We start from the raw sequence: 18,601 nt of genomic DNA, 5'->3' as shown, positions 1-18,601 counted from the left end.
CTGGTTCTGCTCATCTCACTCAGCATCAGTTCATGCAAATCCCTCCATGCTTCCCTGAATTCCCATTCCTCCTGGTTTCTAATAGAACAAGTGTTCTATCACATACATATACACCACAGTTTATTAAACCATTCCCAAACTAATGGACATTCACTTAATTTTCAATTCTTTGCCACCACAAACAGGGTTGCTATGAATATTTTTGTATGAGTGATGTTTTTACCCTTTTTTATCATCTCTTCAGGGTATAGACCCAGTAGCAGTATTGTTGGATCAAAGGGTATGCACATTTTTATTGTCCTTTGGGTATAATTCCAAATTGCTCTTCAGAAAGGTTGGCTGAGTTCACAGCTCCAACAGCAATGTATTAGTGTACCAGGTTTCCCACATCCCTTTCAACATTGATCATTGCCCTTTCTGGTCATATTGTCCAGTCTGAGAGGTGTGAGGTAGTACCTCAGAAATGCTTTAATTTGCATTTCTCTAATAAGTAATGATTTATAGCAATTTTCCATATGACTATGGATCGCTTTGATTTCCTCATCTGTAAATTGCCTCTGCATATCCTTTGACCATTTGTCAATTGGGGAATGGCTTGTTTTTTTACAAATCTGACTCGGTTCTCTATATATTTTAGAAATGAGTCCTTTGTCAATTAGAATCTTTAAAAAACAAAACTTGCTATACTTTGGGTGCAGCTCCAAAACTCTCACTACTTGGTGTGAGATTGTGAGTCTTTCCTTTTTTGAGAAAAGACAATACAAACTTCCCTTTGCTCAGACCCAGTCTCTGAAAAGTTTCTTTAGTGTATTTTTAATCACACACACACACACACACACACACACACACACACACACACACATTGGCCTAATTCCTACCCATCCTTTAGCATGCAGTTCAAACTTCATCTCCATATAGCTTTTCTTGTTCCCCAGAATTGGAAATGATCTTGCCCTCTCCTGTGCTTCCATAGTATCTCTTCTGGCCAAGGAGACAGTATGTCTGTTTTTGAAATTATTTGTGCAGGGTTATTGCTTTCTCCAGTGTAGACCATATAGCTTATCTAGACATTTTATTTTCCCTAGAGCACTGTGAACTCCTGCAGGACCAGAGCTGCTTCTCTCTCTCTGCTACCATATTGCCCCATTATGCCTTAGGCCTTGCCCGGTTGAAATAACAAGTACTCAGATTTCTATAGAGCTTTATAGTTTACAAAGTATTTCCTACCCACAACAGTTTAATGATGTAGATAGAACAGGTGTTATTCTCTCCATCTTACTCTTTCTTAAATTAACTGGCTGATCTAAGATCATCTAGTTGATAAATGCTCAAGACAAAGCTGGAACCTAGGGCTTCTGAAGACTAGCTCAGAGCTCTTTCTATGTTGACTTTCCTAGATGAGTTGGCTCAGAGGGAGAATCATAAGTTTTGTCTGAAAACTGGTGGCTGGCCAGGGCTGGCATTTTATTTCTGTTAGGGGCTAATCTCAGTTCTGCCACTATCAGCTTGTCCTTGAGCAAATAGATTTACCCTTTGAGGTCTGAGTTTCTTTAGCTATTAAATAAAGAGTGGTTCTCTCCCTTCCCTTTCTCTCTCTCCCTCTTACTTTCTCAGTATCTTCCCTTCTCTCCTTTTCTCTCTTCTTGCTCTTTCCCTCCCTCCTCTTTTTCTGACTTTTCTATCTCCTTCCTTTTTCTCTCTTCCTGCTTTCGTTCAACCCTCCCTCTTTTTTTCCTTTGTCTTCCTCCCTCCTTTTCTCTGTTCTTGTCCTGTCTCTCCCCTTCTTCTTTTTCCTTCTTTCTTCTTCACCCTTTCTGCTCCCATGATTCTTTCTACCACACAGCCATCCTCCAAACATGTAGACACTATGATGATTTGTGGTCCTCTCTAGTACTCTCTCACCTAATGATATACTTATTGCCATAGACTTCCAGTCAAGAAAACAAGTTATCCTTTAAATTACTTTTTACCTTATACATGAACACAATTTATACTTGAGAATATGCACTTATCAAGCCATTATGAAAAATGTATTGGATTTCAAATCAGAAGATGTGAATTGACCTACTGGCTCTGCTGCCTTTTACCTTTGTACCCTTGGAAAAGTCACTTAATTGCCTTGGACAGGGAGGTAGCCTGGATAGCCTCTTAGATGCTGTCTTGATCTTTCCATGATCTGTAAGAAGCACCCTTTGAAAGTTTGAGGTCTGGTACTGATTCTGCCTCTAAATAAATCTGTGACCCTGGGCAAGTCACTGGCTTAAGTGTGACTTTGAATTTTTATCCATAAAATGAAAATAATAAGACTTGCTCTCCCTTTTTCCTGGGGTTACTGTGAAATTGAAATTAGGCTTATATATTCATAGACAGAACTAGAAGAGACCTTATAGATCATCTGATCTTGTTTCCATATTTTATAGAAAAGTAACAGCATCGTATTTCAACAGAGAGGTGAAGTGATTTGCTTGGGGTCACACAGTTACTGAACTGCAGACAAAATGTATGAAATCACTTTGAATTGTTAAAAGTTTCTTACAAATAGGAGTTATTTCTTGCTATGAGAGAGCAGAAAGAATATTCCAAGGATTTTCTGGTTGTAAATAGAGAATCAACACATCAACACAGAACTAAACCAAATTGTAATGCTTGGCAATGAACAATGTTATCAACTGTCTTAGTTCCTGCCCTTCTGTCAATGACTAGTTTGACAACCTTGGGCAAGAAATTTGACTTTTCTTTTCTGATCTTAGCTTCATCCTGTTAAAATGAGGGAGGATTGGACTAGATTATCTCTAAGGACCCCCTCCAGCTTTGAAATTCTGTGAGCTCCTTCTCACTGTGCTCAAGCAGAATTTATCTCTGGCTTTCAGGTGGGCTCAGAGGACATTCCCGGATAGCTTTTGGAATCTAAATAAAGCCACCAGAGGATCCCCGGGATTGACTGTGTGTTTCACATCTGGAAAGTCAGGCAAATGGAATATTCCACATACTGGGATCCCTTTAAACATAGAACTAGTCATGTTAGTGAGGAGACAACTGCAATAAGTGACCCGACTGGTAGATGGATGAGAATGGGAGTGACAGAGTTTATTGAATAGTTAGTTATCCCAGAAGGCCTATATTCTCATCCTGCCCATATCCTTCCCAATTCTTTTAGCTTGCTCTAAGACTGCTGATGCCTACGTCTTTAAAGTAGAGCCCCAAGAATGGAGGGTCATAAAATAATAATTTACTTGATGATATGCCTTTACATCCCTCTAATTTTAAGGCCTGGACCTTAGCTCCTACCTGAAGTTTATGCTCAGCCTCTCCCCAGCCTCTGGACTAGCCCTGGGCAAGGGAAATATAAGAAGTCAGAGAAATATAGACTCATAAAATTTATAGCTGGAAGGCACCTTAGAGTCCACCTGAGTATAAAGAAGAGGAAACTGAGTCTAAGAGAAGTTAAGTTACTTGTCCAGGATCTCTCCCTGGGATTGGTTGTACATTTCACATGTGTCTCAAAATTCAGACAGTTATAAACCTAGAATTTCCTACAACTATGATTCCTTTAAACACAGTATTAGTTATATTAGTGAGAAGACAACTTATAAGTATCTGAAATTACAAGCCTGCTGCCCTATCCAAGATAAAAACACAACTTAATGAGATGCAGGGGAGACCCAGATTCAAATTCTAGCTCAAATGTAGATTTCTTCTGCTCACAACATTCCTTTCTAGACTTTAATCACTGCCTCTGCAAGATGGGAGTAATAATACTTGGTCTACCTACCCCATAGGACTGTTGTGAGGAAGGTATTTTCTCACTTTTAAAGTAACAGAGCAATAGGTCCTATTGTTATAGCTAGTCCTGCTTTGAACTTGATTTTGCTTCCAGAGAAAGGACCCTGGGACTAGTTCAGTCCTTGTACAATGGTCCTGAAAACTGGAGTCTTGTCTCTTCCACTCCTACATAATACAACAGTTTCTGCAAGGAAAAGTTTCTTTCCTTGGACTGCTAGTCCAGGTCCCCTCACACCAACTTATGGGTTAGCTCCTTGCCCAGTGATGAGCCCTAGTCTCAGGGTTTGGGTCACTATACTTTACTTCCTGCCTGGATTCCTGTTCCTTATCTTACTGTATCTTAGGGAGCATCCAGATCAACAATCTTCCTTCTACCTGACTCTCTTCTGATTTCCCTGATGCTTGGAGAGTTTTAGATTCTCTATCTCTGTGCTTCCATCCATCCTCTAAGTTCTTCCCTTTCCTAGTCAGGACCAACCTGTAGGTCAGGACCAGTCTAAGCAGAAGAAGATATGTATCATGAAACAGGAAAATGTTGTGGAGAGGCAGAGAGAATCTGGATTCAAATCCTAGTTCTGCTACTAATGACCAGGACAACTGTGAGCAAGTCACTTCAACTCTTTGAGATGGGACCAGAGAAGTTCTAAGATCCCTTTCATCTCTATATCCTAAACTACCTTGATTTCCCTGTGGTCATAAGTGTTTAGGATCTGAATGTACTAGCAATAAGGGGAAATGCAGGGAGCAGAGTGGTATTGATACTTTGTCCCAACACAAGATATTTTGCAGAATTTAGTTTTGTTTTCTTTTGTGTTTAATTCTAGAGGAGGTCTGCCTCACTTCTATTTGGTGCTGATGCTCTGAAGAATCCTAGATGGGGCCCATCCCTGCTAAGTTGTAGGTCTAATGACCAAATAGCTCCACCCTTTGTTCTCAAAATTCTCTTCTAGAATCTTATTCAATGATAATAATGAAACCAAAACCAATGGGATTCATTCAAAGCGACTCTCAGGGGATATATTATAGCTTTAAATGCTTACATGAATAAATTGGAGAAAGAGGAAATCTACCAAAATAGAAATTCTAAAAATTAAAGGAGAAATTAATAAAATCAAAAGCAAAAAAATTATTGAATTAATAAATAAAACCAAAAGTTGGTATCATGAAAAAAAAAACAATAAAATTGATAAGACTCTGGTCAATTTGATTAAAAAAAAAGAAAGAAGAAAACCAAATTGCTAGTATCATAAATGAAAAAAGGTGAACTCACCACCAATGAGGAGGAAATTAAAGTAATAATTTAAAATTACTTTGCCTAACTCTATGCCAATAAATTTGATAATCTAAGTGAAATGGATGAATATTTACAAAAATATCAGTTGCCCAGGTTAAATGAAAAAGAGATTAAATACCTAAACAACCCTATCTCAGAAAAAAGAAATTCAACAAGCCATCATCGAACTCCCTAAGAAAAAATCTCCAGGGCCTGATAGATTCACAAGTGAATTCTACCAAACATTTAAGGAACAATTGGTTCCAATTCTATATAAACTCTTTGGAAAAATAGGGAAAGATGAAACTCTTCCTAACTCTTTCTATGAAACCAATATGGTGCTGTTACCTAAACCAGGAAGTTAAAACAGAGAAAGAAAATTATAGACCTATTTCCCTGATGAATACAGATGCAAAAATCTTAAATAAAATCTTAGCAAAACAATTACAACAAGTTATCACAAGGATAATACATTATGATCAAGTAGGATTTATTCCAGGAATGCAGGGTTGGTTCAATATTAGGAAAACTGTTAGTATACTCAATTATATCAAAAACAAACCTATCAGAAATCATATGATCATATCAATAGATGCTGAAAAAGCTTTTGACAAAATATAGCATCAATTCCTACTAAAAACACTAGAGAGTGTAGGAATAAATGTACTGTTCCTAAAAATAATTAGCAGTATCTATCTGAAACTATCAACAAGCATTATATTCAACGGGGAGAGGCTAGAGGCATTCCCAATAAGATCAGGGGTGAAACAAGGGTGCCCATTATCACCACTACTATTCAATATTGTATTAGAAATGTTAGCGTCAGCAATTAGAGAAGAAAAAGAAATTGAAGGAATTAGAATTGGGAAGGAAGAGACAAAACTCTTATTCTTTGCAGATGACATGATGGTCTACCTAGAGAATCCCAAGAAATTATCCAAAAAACTACTGGAAATAATTAGCAATTTTATCAAAGTTGCAGGTTATAAAATAAACCCTCATAAATCCTCAACTTTTCTATATATGTCTAGCAAGATACAGCAGGAAGAGCTAGAAAGAGAAATCCCATTCAAAGTAACCTCAGACAATATAAAATACTTGGGAGTCTATTTGCCAAGACAGACTCAGAATCTTTTTGAAAACAATTATAAAACACTTCTCACACAAATTAAATCAGATTTAAATAACTGGACAAACATCAACTGCTCATGGATAAGTAGAGCTAATATAATAAAAATGACAATTCTGTTTAGTGCCCTACCAATCAAAATTCCAAAAAAATTACTTTAACCAGTTAGAAAAAATTGTAAGTAAATTCATATGGAGAAATAAAAAGTCAAGAATTGCCAGGAGCTTAATGAAAAAAAGTGCAAAAGAAGGTGGCTTAGCCCTACCTGATCTAAAATTATATTATAAAGCATCAGTCATCAGAACTGTTTGGTATTGGCTAAGAAATAGAGTGGTGGACCAGTGGAATAGACTAGGTGTAAAAGCAGGAGATGATTATAGTAATCTGCTGTTTGATAAACCCAAAGAGTCCAGCCACTGGGATAAAAACTCCCTCTTTGATAAAAACTGCTGGGATAATTGGAAGTTAGTATGGAAGAAACTTAGATTAGACCAACACCTCACACCCTTTACCAAGATAAGATCCAAATGGTTACAGGACTTAGACTTCAAAAACAATACTATAAGAAAATTAGAAGATCAAGGACTAGTTTACCTGTCAAATCTATGGAAAGGGGAGCAGTTTATGACTAAGGAAGAATTGGAGAACATCACCAAAAACCAATTAGATGATTTCGATGACATTAAATTAAAAAGCTTTTGCACAGATAAAACCACTGTAACTAAGATCAAAAGAACTGTCATAAATTGGGGAACAATCTTTACAACTAATGATTCTGACAAAGGACTCATTTCTAAAACATACAGAGAACTGAGTCATATTTTTAAAACAAAAAGCCATTCCCCAATCGACAAATGGTCAAAGGATATGCAAAGACAATTTACAGATGAGGAGATCAAAGCAATCCGTAGCTATATGAAAAAATGCTCTAAATCATTAATTATTAGCAAAATGCAAATTAAAGTTTTTCTGAGGTACTACCTCACACCTCTCAGATTGGGCAATATGACCAGGAAGGATAATGAACATTGTTGGAAGGGTTGTGGGAAATCTGGGACACTATTACACTGTTGGTGGAGCTGTGAACTCATCCAACCCTTCTGGAGAGCTATTTGGAACTATGCCCAAAGAGCAACAAAAATGTGTATACACTTTGACTCAGCAATACCACTACTGGGTCTATATCCTGAAGAGATGATGGAAAAGGGTAAAAACATCACTTGTACAAAAATATTTATAGCAGCCATTTGTGGTGGCAAAGAATTAGAAATCAAGTAAATGCCCTTCAACTGGGGAATGGCTTAGCAAATTGTGGTATATGTATGTCATGGAACACTATTGTTCTATTAGAAACCAGGAGGGATGGGATTTCAGGGAAGCCTGGAGGGACTTGCGTGAACTGATGCTGAGTGAGATGAACAGAACCAGAAAAACACTGTATACCCTAACAGCAACATGGGGGTGATGATCAACCTTGAAGGACTCGCTCATTCCATCAGTGCAACAATTGGGAACAATTTTGGGCTGTCTGCAAAGGAGAGTGCCATCTGTATCCAGATAAGGAGCTGTGGAGTTTGAACAAAGTTCAAGGACTATTCCCTTTAATTTAGAAAAAAAACAGATAGCTTATTGTCTGATCTCTTAGACTTCTTGTTTCTTCTTTAAGGATATGATTTCTCTCTTATCACACCCAATTTGGATCAAGGTCCAACATGGAAACAAAGTAAAGACTGACAGATTGCTTTCCATGGGGTGGGGGAGGTAAGTAAGATTGGGGGGGAAATTGTAAAACTTAAATAATATCTTTAATAAAAATAAATTAAAAAAAGAATTTTATTCAAAAAAACCCAGGAAGAACAAGATGAAAGTATTTGAAAAATGTGGTGGCTACCCTGTTCAGCTAGAAGAGAATTCTTTTTTTTTTTTTTATCAAGTGGAATTTTGCTTAATATTTCTCTAACCATCATCCTGAAAGGCAAAACAATTTCAGTTATACATCTGAACTGATCAAAATAGAACTGGATTCTTAGCTTGGGGTCCTTGGAGAGATTTCAGAGAGTCAATAAAATTAGATGAAAAAAAATTATTTCTTTGTTTCCATAGAACTGATTTCCTTTGTAATTCTATGTATTTTATTTTATATTTTTAAAAACATTATTCTGAGAAGGGGTCTATAGAATTCATCAAATTGTCCAAGGTGTCTATGGACATACAAAAAAAGATTAAGATCCGCCACTATTTCCCTCTAGAACCTAGAAATTGGAAAAGGAATCTGCTGACCAAGCTGGGGAGTCATCTTGTGACCTGTATTATTGCCATCTAAAGCCACTCCACAAACAGGTCTCCATGGTGAGATTTTGGGGGAAGGGGTAAAGATGGAAGAATTTCATTCTGATGGATACCAATGGACAATAATAAAAGCTTAGACTTGGAAGGATTTTAGAGGTCCCTTACTACACCTTCTCACTGCCTGCAATAATCCACTTATAGCATCACTAAAGGCAGACATTCAGCTTTGGTTCAGACATTTAAGAGAACTCTCTATTAAACTAGTTCAGTCCATTGTCAGAGAGTTCTAATTGGTAGAAAGTTTTATACTGAGCTGAAACTGAACTCTATAAAACTTCAAGTATTGGCTCTGCTTCTGCCTTCTGAAGCTACAAAATAAATTTACACAGGACAGTCTTTGAGTCCTTATATCTCCTCTTTTCCTGACTACAGATTCTTTCCTTAATTGTTTTTTGTTCAGCACAGTTTCACTACCTTGGTTGCTTTCCTCTGGGTATGCTTCAACTTGTCCCTCTTAAAATATGTTGCTCAGAAGTGGTCATGACTCTCCCTCCATATGTTTCCTGAAAAGGTAGAGAAGAGTGCAACCATACCCTCTCTCACTCTGTGCATTTGATGTGTATGAATGCAGTACAGTATTGTTTTACTTTTGCTGTAATCACAATCATCCTGTTGACTCTGACAACAGGAGAGAGAAGAGGGGACATTTGGGGCCATCTTCCAGGTATTGGCTGCTAGTTACCTTGTGGTAACTCAGGGGCCTTTCATGGGAAAGACATGAGTACAGATTGATTAATACAGTATAGAATTGATTAATACGGTATAGAATCATCTCCCATCTCCCCTTATTCCAGGCTTTTTCATGCTTTCAAGAGCTGTGTTATCTGAATTTTTGTCCAAAAAGCAACAATTATTCCAAGAAGATATGTCATTATCAAAAGACTTTTGAATGGTGATGTTGTTCCAAAAGTCCCAATCTGATTGTGATCAACAAATAATAATTATGATAATGTTGACTCATGTTTATGTAGCATTTTGTGGTTTACAAAGCAATTTCTTCACAACAACCCTGTGAAATCATTGTTCCCATTTTATAGATGAGTATCGAAGAGGAAAAACATGTCCCAAATCATGATATTGTCAGGCTACAAAGATTCAAATCCTGTCTTCTTTCAACTACCACTTCCTTCTTAGATTCATCAGCTCAGTTGCTTCTACAGAAGGAGGGTACTTTACTCTCCAATTGGTTCTAATAGAGAGATGACTAGGTAAAGATAATAACTTAATAACGACAAGAAGTACAATCCAGCCTGGAGTGTTCTGGCTTGTTTTTTTGAGAATATTCAAAAGCTTAGAGCAGGAGGATCTGGAACCAACAGTAAGATCTGTGACCTCCTTCCCCTGACCATGCATTGATGCAGCACATCTGACTTTTACTGACCTTTCTCGGAAGTATTTGATAGCCTCTGGGTCAAGGAAGGTTGGCTCCTCCCGGAATCCCTGTTCAAACACTTTGCGTTTGTGCCGGAACTCAATGACAGTCTTGGTGTAAGAGTTCAGTGTGGTGACTGAGGCTGCCATGCAGCATGTGAAAGAACCCCAGGCAAGACTGTAGAATGAGAGAAAGAGAAAATAAATAAAATAAAATAAAAAAGACCACAATAAAAGAAGGGATTAAAACATCTAGGACTGGAAGAAAGGAAAATTCCTTTGCATGATGACTAGAAAGAGTCTCTTCTGGGTTTTGTTACCTATTTTTCTTTATCCACATCTCACATTTCTCTCCCAGAAATTCATAGATTTGTATATTATTGGTAGAAGTTGAAGGTTCCTTAGAGGTTACCTTGTCCAAATTTTATCGAACAGATGAAGAAACAGACCTGGAGGCAGGTCGGATCTACATTGTACTATACTCTTATGGTCAGCATGTGAATTACAGTTGACAGCAAGAAAACATCCTTAAGTTCTAGGACTAAGGAATTTGATGGGAGACCAAATTCAACTGGTGCATTGGACAAAAAGGCATACCTACTACTCAACTATATTCAGCCAATCATGGAGAGACTAGGAAAATGTAAGGGGGCTATATGCACCAGAAAAAGAATAACTACTTAGTCAAGAACCAGCATCAGCTATTTCCTGGGATTCTAATCTAAAACCATGAGAGGCAGATATTATCTAGCTACCTCTGTTCCTGAAGCAGCTGGGATCCCATCTCCTATTGTCCTGTTGTGTGGATTCTATATACTCCCTTCAGAGTTAGTCCATTAGAGACTGGCCACAGAGAAAAATCTTGTTTATGAGTTCCTTACAGGGCATGAACCCCTTGAGTAGAGAACCTGCTAGTCTTTGTCTATCTGTGTGTGGTAGAAAAGATATAGGATATTGGACTGAGCTGATCTGATAGGCAGTCGGAACATCCTTTGATGAGATGATGGCATCCACTAGGCTAACTAGATTCTTTTTTGGGGGGTGGGTTGTAAGGCAGTGGGGTTAAGTGACTTGCACATGGTCACACAGCTAGGTAATTTTTAAGCCTCTGAGGCACATTTGAACTTAGATCCTCCTAACTTCAGGGCCAGTGCTCTATTTACTGTACCACCTAGCTACCCCTTAGGCTAATTAGATTCTTGACTGAAAGGGTGACTCTGAAGCTCTTTCTGTCTCTACTTCTCAGGAATAGTAATGTTTGTCCTTCATTCTTAAAGAAGACCATGACATCATGGAGATGATACCATGACAAGCACATGATTTGGATCTTAGTGAGGGGGTACTGTGCTAAATCACCATCCTCACTTTCCCTCCAGAGCCAACTGGATCCAGTGGCAAGATAAGAATCAGGAGTAGAGATGACCTAGATTTGAGGTGATCAGAGTTAAATGACTTACCCAAAATCACACAGCTGGTGTCTGAGGTTGGATTCAAAGTCCTGTCCTACTGATTCCAAGGCCAGCCACCCAGCTGCTCTTACTCAGGAATAGTAATTGAGGGAAAAGGCAGAATTCTTGAAGTTGGAGATTATTATGGGAGACAGGAATCATGTGGAAAATACAGGTTGTTATTTGCGGGGAGGATGTGATGAGATGGGCTGGTTGCTGCCCTTATATTCCATCCTGATGAGCCACAGAAGAGGGCAGGGCAGGAAGGAAAAAAAAGAGGTGTGGACATTGAAACTGAAAATTAAATTTAAAAAGTTTCAAGACAGAATCAGTAAAATTGTTTTCAGTCATGTCTTAACCTTTGTGACCCCCAATTGGTTATTTTTTTTTAGTAAAGATACTGGAGTGATTTGTCATTTCCTTCTCTAGCTCACTGTACAGATGAGGAACTGAGGTAAACAGGGTTAAATGACTTGCTGATAGTCACACAGTTAGTAAGTGAAGTTATGATGAATCTTCCCTGACTCCAGATCTGACATTATGTCCCCTAACTGCCCCAAGATTGAATAACCACAGATTAGCAGTACTTGGTTTCTATGTTCCCGGAGAAACTCAGAAGTTCTATTTACATTTGTGACTGAAAAAAAAAATCATGACCAAACGATTGTAGAAGTTCATCCTAGACCCTCATCTTTTCCTTTAGTCCCCCCACTTCCTGGGTTTGGTGAGTCTGGAACCAAAGAAGACTCAACAAATCAAGGTTTGCTTTCTTTCTTGTATTCACAGTCTCTCCTGCAGCATAGTTGGATACTAGTCACCAAAGTTGGATAGCCTGAATACAGTATCATTACCATAAGGACCTTAGAGATCAGAAATTGTGCAGATGTTCAGGGTCAAATAATAGGAGCTCTTTCTCCAACTGGGAGGTCCAGATTAGTTTGCACTGAGTCACTTATCTCTGCTGTGGTTTTGTTTTTATGCAAAGGGAAGACAACACTGGCCAGCCTCAAGGGAGATGAATTAGATAAAATGTATCCCTTGGTTTCTATAGTCCTGTTGTAGGACAATAACTACAAACTTATCTATTTCAAACTGCTTTAATAGGCTTGGATTTTTATAGGAGAACACATTAATGGATTGCCTTGAAAAGCTCTTTTCAATTCTGTAAGTGAGCTAATGGGGTAAACACATTTGGATGCTAAGCCACATGGGGAAGAATGGCGGTGGGACAGTTCTTAGCCCCAAGGGAGGTATCTAATCTGCTGCTTCTCCTGGGTAACCAGAAGGGCACAGAGAGGATAGAGCTAGGAAGATATAGGGTTTAACACAGTGGGAATCTAAAGAGAGCATAGGCAATGGAGAGGGAGCCACTATCTACTGTGCCAAACACTTTTTAAATGTAAAATGGTATAGCACAAATTATAGCTGACATTTATTTGAGAGGTTTTCAGTTTATGAAAACATTTTCCTTACAACAATTCTATGAAATAGGCATAATAAGTAATAACTCCATTTTACAGAATCAGAGAGGCTAAATAATTTAACTATCACACTGCCTATCAGTTTTAGAGCTAGGTCTTAAACCCAGGGACTTCTAATCCAGTTTGGCTCTCATTATTATAGAATAAAGTATTCATCACTATCTACTGGGTTGCATGGTGTGATCTCAATAAAAAAATTAATTCTTCTAAGAATGAGGCTGGTATTAGCTGATTAGATTGTAAGCTCCTTGAAGGCAGGCACTATCTTTTTGCTTTCTTTTGTTTTCCCTCTACTTTTGTTCCCCACTACATAAGTAAAACCTAAGACAAATCATTTTACTTAAGTCTCAGTTTCCTCATCTGTAAGATTGCATTTGATTATTCCCAATGCCTCCTTTAGCACTAAAAACTATAATCTTATTGCAAATGGGCCTGAGTTCCTAGAACATAAGAGACCAATGTAGGGCAAACTGAAAGGAAATCAGCAATCATGGGGAAGTAGCCAAGATCAAGAAACAGATAGAAGGTGTGATAGAGCATCTACTCCAAGGAAAGAATAGATTAGAAGACATAGGACATATAGCAGATAGCTTGCTACCTTGAGGAGGCAGAAGGGAAGAGAGAGTGGTAGAAAAATGTGGAACTTAAAAGCTTGCAAAGGGATGAATGATGGAAGCTATCTATGCATGTAATTGGGAAAAACTTTTGAAAATAATTTTTTAAAAAGTCACAGCATAGTTAGGGACAGAGGGGAGTCTATGCTAAAAGAAATTCAAAAGCACAGATCCAAGAGTCTTTGGACAAAATGATGGGAACACATAGCTCAAGAGAAGATAGGAGGAGATTGACACCAGACTTTAAGAATCTGAATGCTTTTCTTACCAGGAGAGGTTTAATTTGGTGCCCCTCAAATGCAAAGCTGATCTTCTTCAACATAGTCAGCAGGAATCAGGAAGCACTGAGTTGAATTTTTCTACTAATGGGGATGGGCTTCTACTGAGCCAACCATACTTTCCACGTGACCAAATGTAATGCATGCACTCCCAAGGAAGCTGGCAATCAATAAGGTTGCAGTCTCAGAAGCCAATGCTTTCAGCCTCATTAGCCCTGAACTCTTGGAGAATGTTTCACTTTCTTCATGGAAATCTGAACATCAATATATTCAATAGAATTGCAAAATTTTAGAATATTAGCATTGGAAGGGACCTTAGTTATCATCCAATCCACTGTTTCATTTTTCAGAACCAGTTGGCTATATCAGAAAGAGCCCTGGACTCATTAAGAGTCAGAAAACATGGATTCAAATTCAGTTCTGCTACATACTTGCTATATGACTTTGGAGCATGTAATAACCCATGTTGAACCTCAGTTTGCTGACTTATAAAATGGAGAAAGTAATAATATTGATCTACCTCAGGACAGTTGTGAAATTTTGCAGAGCTGGAAGGGAGATCTTGGAATGTGAGCTTGAAATGAAAAACCTAAGCCTCAGAGAAGTGAAGTGACTTGTCCAATATTACAAAACCAAACTGGTTAGTGGCTGAGTTAAAACCAGAGCTAAGATCTTTCAAGGTCTGTCTTTCAATCCATAGCACCCTCCCATCTCCCAAAAGTGTCTTCTTTCAATCCCTTAGCCAAATGCTTACAGTTCTCTTAATCTTACTTTAAGCCAATCCCTTCTCAAGGGACTTTGGGTAGCTAAAGCACTGAATCTTGACAAATGACCCCTCAGATATTAAATAAGAGAGATGACATAGTGGAGCTCTGGAAGAACCCCCAAATGTGAGCTTTCTAGAGGAATGAAAAATAGTCCAAATCTATCTTCTCTGGGCCTCAGTGACAGGGAGAAATATATCAGCACTAACACATTCCCACTCACTCAATCTGTATTATGAATAAGTCAAAAGGAAAGTTGGTGACCCACAGTAGGAGAGGCAGAAGGGCAGAAGGAATGGGCAAGAACCCTGTCATCTGTACCCACTCTGGGGGAAACATTTCTCTGCCCCAGAGACCAAAAAGTTTACCTCAAGAATACTAGTGACAAGGGGTGGCTAGGTGGTGCAGTGGATAAAGCACTGGCCCTGGAGTCAGGAGTACCTGGGTTCAAATCCGGTCTCAGACACTAATTACCTAGCTGTGTGGCCTTGGGCAAGCCACTTAACCCCATTTGCCTTGAAAAATATTAAAAAAAAAAAGACTACTAGTGACAGGGTTTAAGGCATTGGGGCTTTTTAAGCAGTTCAGTTACCAGTTACTTCCAACTTTTGTTGTTACCAAACCTAAAATGACTTCAATATAGCTAAAGACCTTTGGGTGTCTCAGGAGAGACACATCCTTTACCCCTGACTAGGTGGGGAGGAGAAAATTCCAGTGAAAAGCTGAGAGATCATAAGTGTAGAGCTGGATGGGAAAGAAGTCCTCTAATCCAAACTTCCTTTTTAAAGATAAGAAAACAGGCTCAAGAAGTTTAAGTGACTTCTTCAGGGTCACAGAGTTAATAATCATCAGGAGATTTTATATACATCTGACTACAGAGTATTCTTTTTCCTAAACTGCAGTTTTGAAAACTAGATGCTTTAAAAAGAACTTTTATAATCAAGTCTGTTCCCATTTTATAGATAAGAAACTGAGGCCCAGAGAGATTAAGTGAATCACACAATTAGTTAATAGGAGAACTGACATACAGTCCATTGGCTTGGTTGGAATGGCTAATTCAGAAGAAAATAGAAGATCTAGGTGAGTGAGCCAGCTAGAGATGGTGCATGCAGGTCTTGTCTAAGCATCAGGGAAGTAGCTTCAGTCAGCTGCTTGGCACTATCTGTATTTCAGCATCCAAATCTCTGTCAAATACTTTAGACTTAAATTCCCTAATCAGTAATTGACTCACCTTCTCATCTTAGCCCCAAAGATTTTCTCCTAACTGGGGTCTCTCTTCTCTTGTCTCAGGTAAGAATTTCTTTTCCCCTAATGTTAGTGGCAGTAGTTAGTAATTATTGGCACATGTTAGCCTTCCTTTCAAAGGATCCTTACAGCTGGGACTCGACCTTGTGATTCCAAGCCCAGGGTGCTTCCACAATACTGCATTCAAACTCAGCTGGCTATGAATTGATTTGCTGAATTTCAGTTTGGGACTGGAGGATGTAGTCCTTCTTGAGACATATAATTAATGGCACCTGGAATATCTTCAGAAGGACCTGAGATCATATTACCTAGGCAAGGTTTCTTTAAACTTTAGGGGTCGTGGTGGCTAGGTGGCGTGGTGCATAGAGTCAGGAGTACCTGAGTTCAAATCTGGCCTCAGACACTTAATAATTACCTAGCTGTGTGGCCTTGGGCAAGCCACTTAACCCCATTTGCCTTGCAAAAACCTAAAAAACCCCCCCAAACCTAGGGGTTTTGCTTTGGGTTGGAGGGTGGATGTCTACCATTTTGTCTTGGACTGCCTAAAGTTAAAGGCAACAGACTCCTTCTGAAATGTCAGTTCACACAAAGCTCCACAAACTGACTGAACTCAGCTTAGTGCTTTGATCCAGATACTTTGAGACTGCCCAACTCTGACTTGACCTTGAACCTGAACTCCACTATCCTGTACTAGGCTAATCTTTGAGTATTAGCATCCATTTTTGCCACAGTGACCTGTCTGGCTTCATTATGTGCTCACTCATTGTATCCCTCACACTTCCTGCTGGGGCTCCCCATTTCTCATGCAGGGTGGCACATGAACCTTTGTCAATAGCAATAATAGCTAGCATTTATATGGTCTTTTAGGTTTACAAAGCACTTTACCCTTGCAGTCTTTGTTGGCAGAGAAATTTCCACCTACCAACTCCCTCAGTGAGTAGCCAGAGTCAGGGTCTTTAGCTATACTTTCTTTGGTTTTGTGAACCTGTGACAGTCCCTAAGTATTCGATATGGATAATGCCCAAACTTTCTGACCAGATGTCAAAGAGCTTTGACATTAACACTGGCTGAGAGATAAAGAAGTGACTGTGCCCAAAGTCATTTGATGAATAAATAGCAAAGACAAGAGTTAAGTCCATGTTTTCTGATGCCAAGTCCATTGCTCTTTCCACTGTGAATCTCCTTGGAGAGAAGAAAAACAACCCCCTCTGACATTTGCCTGTGGGAGCTGCTGTCACAAGCTGAAAAGGACACATACCAGAAAGACCAGCCATAGTCCCAGGAGTGTGGTCTCCAGTCTTCAGGTCCCAGGCTGACTGTGACTTGGAAAACTTGAGTGTACATCATATGGGCAACCATTCCCAGGAGACCTGGAGGGCAGGAAACAAAACAAAACAAAACACTGTCAAGAAACCAAAACACCTGATGATGTTCAGTTCCTTGGCATCCCCTGCTTTCCTGAAATTCTCTCAGGGCTCTAGCTGTGTCTGACCAACTTCAGCCTTTCCATGTGTTTCAGTGGCTGACTGGTTTTTAGCTTTCTTTCATAAAAATGTCCTTTTTATCTGATGAAAGACTATAAACGTCCAACCTAGAATTAAATTCGACAAATGAAATGCTTGATAGGGGCAGAGCACTGTTGAGGCAGATATGAAAATAATTACAATGTGGTCACCCCCCCCCCCACTTTGCAGACACACTCCTCTCTGTTCCAGTCCTGGCCAATGCCTGCTGACATCCTTCAAGATCCATCTTCTTTCCTGATCCTCCTAGTCAGAAATGAGCTTTCTATCCTTAGATTTCATGTATCACCTGGCTTGTAATACTTTATGTACTAATCATGCTCAATTTTATATTATAGTTATTTTTACATTTTCCTTATCTTCCCCTCCCATACCATAAGCTCATTGAGTACAGGAATCCTTTCTTATTCATCATTGTATTATTCCTAACCACCACCTCCACCACCTCCAGTACTCAGAATTCTGCGTTCCACACTTAGCACTTATTATATTGCAGAATCAAGGTGTCAGAAAACTGGAAGTTACCTAAAAGTGCATCTTGTCTAACCTTGTTTTATTGAGGAGTTGGGGTAGGGATGGCGCGCCAGTGCAGTGAATAATTTGCCTAAGTTCCACAGACAGTAACATGCTAAGCTACACTTCAAATGCAGGTCCTTTGACTCAAGATACAGTGCTCCTCCTTCTCTATCCAGATACCCATATGAATGTGTAAAAGTAGTAATAATTGTTATCATAATTATAATAATAGAATTTATGTAGCAATTTAATTCTTGACAGGCATTTCACAAATATCTCATTTTATTCTCACAAAAATCCTGAGAGGGAAGTGTTTATTATTATCCCAATTTTAAGTTGGGGAAACTGAGGCAGGTTAAGTGACTTGCTCAGGGTCACACAACTAGTAACTGTCTGAGATCACATTTGAACTGGTAACACCAGCTGCTTCTGATATAAAGGGAGAATTTCTTTCCTGCAATCACATGTTGTGGTTGTTGCTGTTTAGTAGTTTCATTTGTGTCTCACTCTTCATAATCATATTTTGATATTTTCTTGGCAAATACTGGAATGGCTTTTCATTTCCATTTCCTTCTCCAATTTATTTTACAGAGAAGGAAACTGAGATAAATAGGATTAAGAGATTTGTCCAGACATAGCTACTATGATTTGAGGTCAGGTTTGAACTCAGGAAGAATAGTCTTCTGACATTCTATCTGTTGAGTCACCTAGCTTCCCAAACGTGAAACCCAATAGCGAAGCTAGAATTCACACATAATTCTCTAACCCCAAGAACAGGACTTCTTTCCATTTAAAAAATGTGTATTGAATTAAATTAATTCTTTTAT

General features: G+C 38.7%; 1 protein-coding gene across 1 annotated transcript in view; it reads right to left on the bottom strand.

The window, feature by feature from the left end:
* The window catches only part of GSG1L (GSG1 like), a 388,597-nt gene that overhangs the window by 67,801 nt on the left and 302,195 nt on the right, over window positions 1-18,601 (bottom strand). Inside the window, exons 4-5 of the mRNA XM_074196007.1 lie at window positions 16,994-17,105; window positions 9,916-10,083 (exon numbers count right to left, since the gene is read on the bottom strand). Of these exons, the coding sequence (XP_074052108.1) occupies window positions 9,916-10,083; window positions 16,994-17,105 (280 nt within the window). The remainder of the gene's footprint in view (window positions 1-9,915; window positions 10,084-16,993; window positions 17,106-18,601) is intronic.

The sequence above is a fragment of the Macrotis lagotis genome, chromosome 8 (assembly GCF_037893015.1).
Source record: "Macrotis lagotis isolate mMagLag1 chromosome 8, bilby.v1.9.chrom.fasta, whole genome shotgun sequence".
Taxonomy (NCBI): domain Eukaryota; kingdom Metazoa; phylum Chordata; class Mammalia; order Peramelemorphia; family Peramelidae; genus Macrotis; species Macrotis lagotis.
This window is presented reverse-complemented; position numbering and strand designations above follow the sequence as displayed.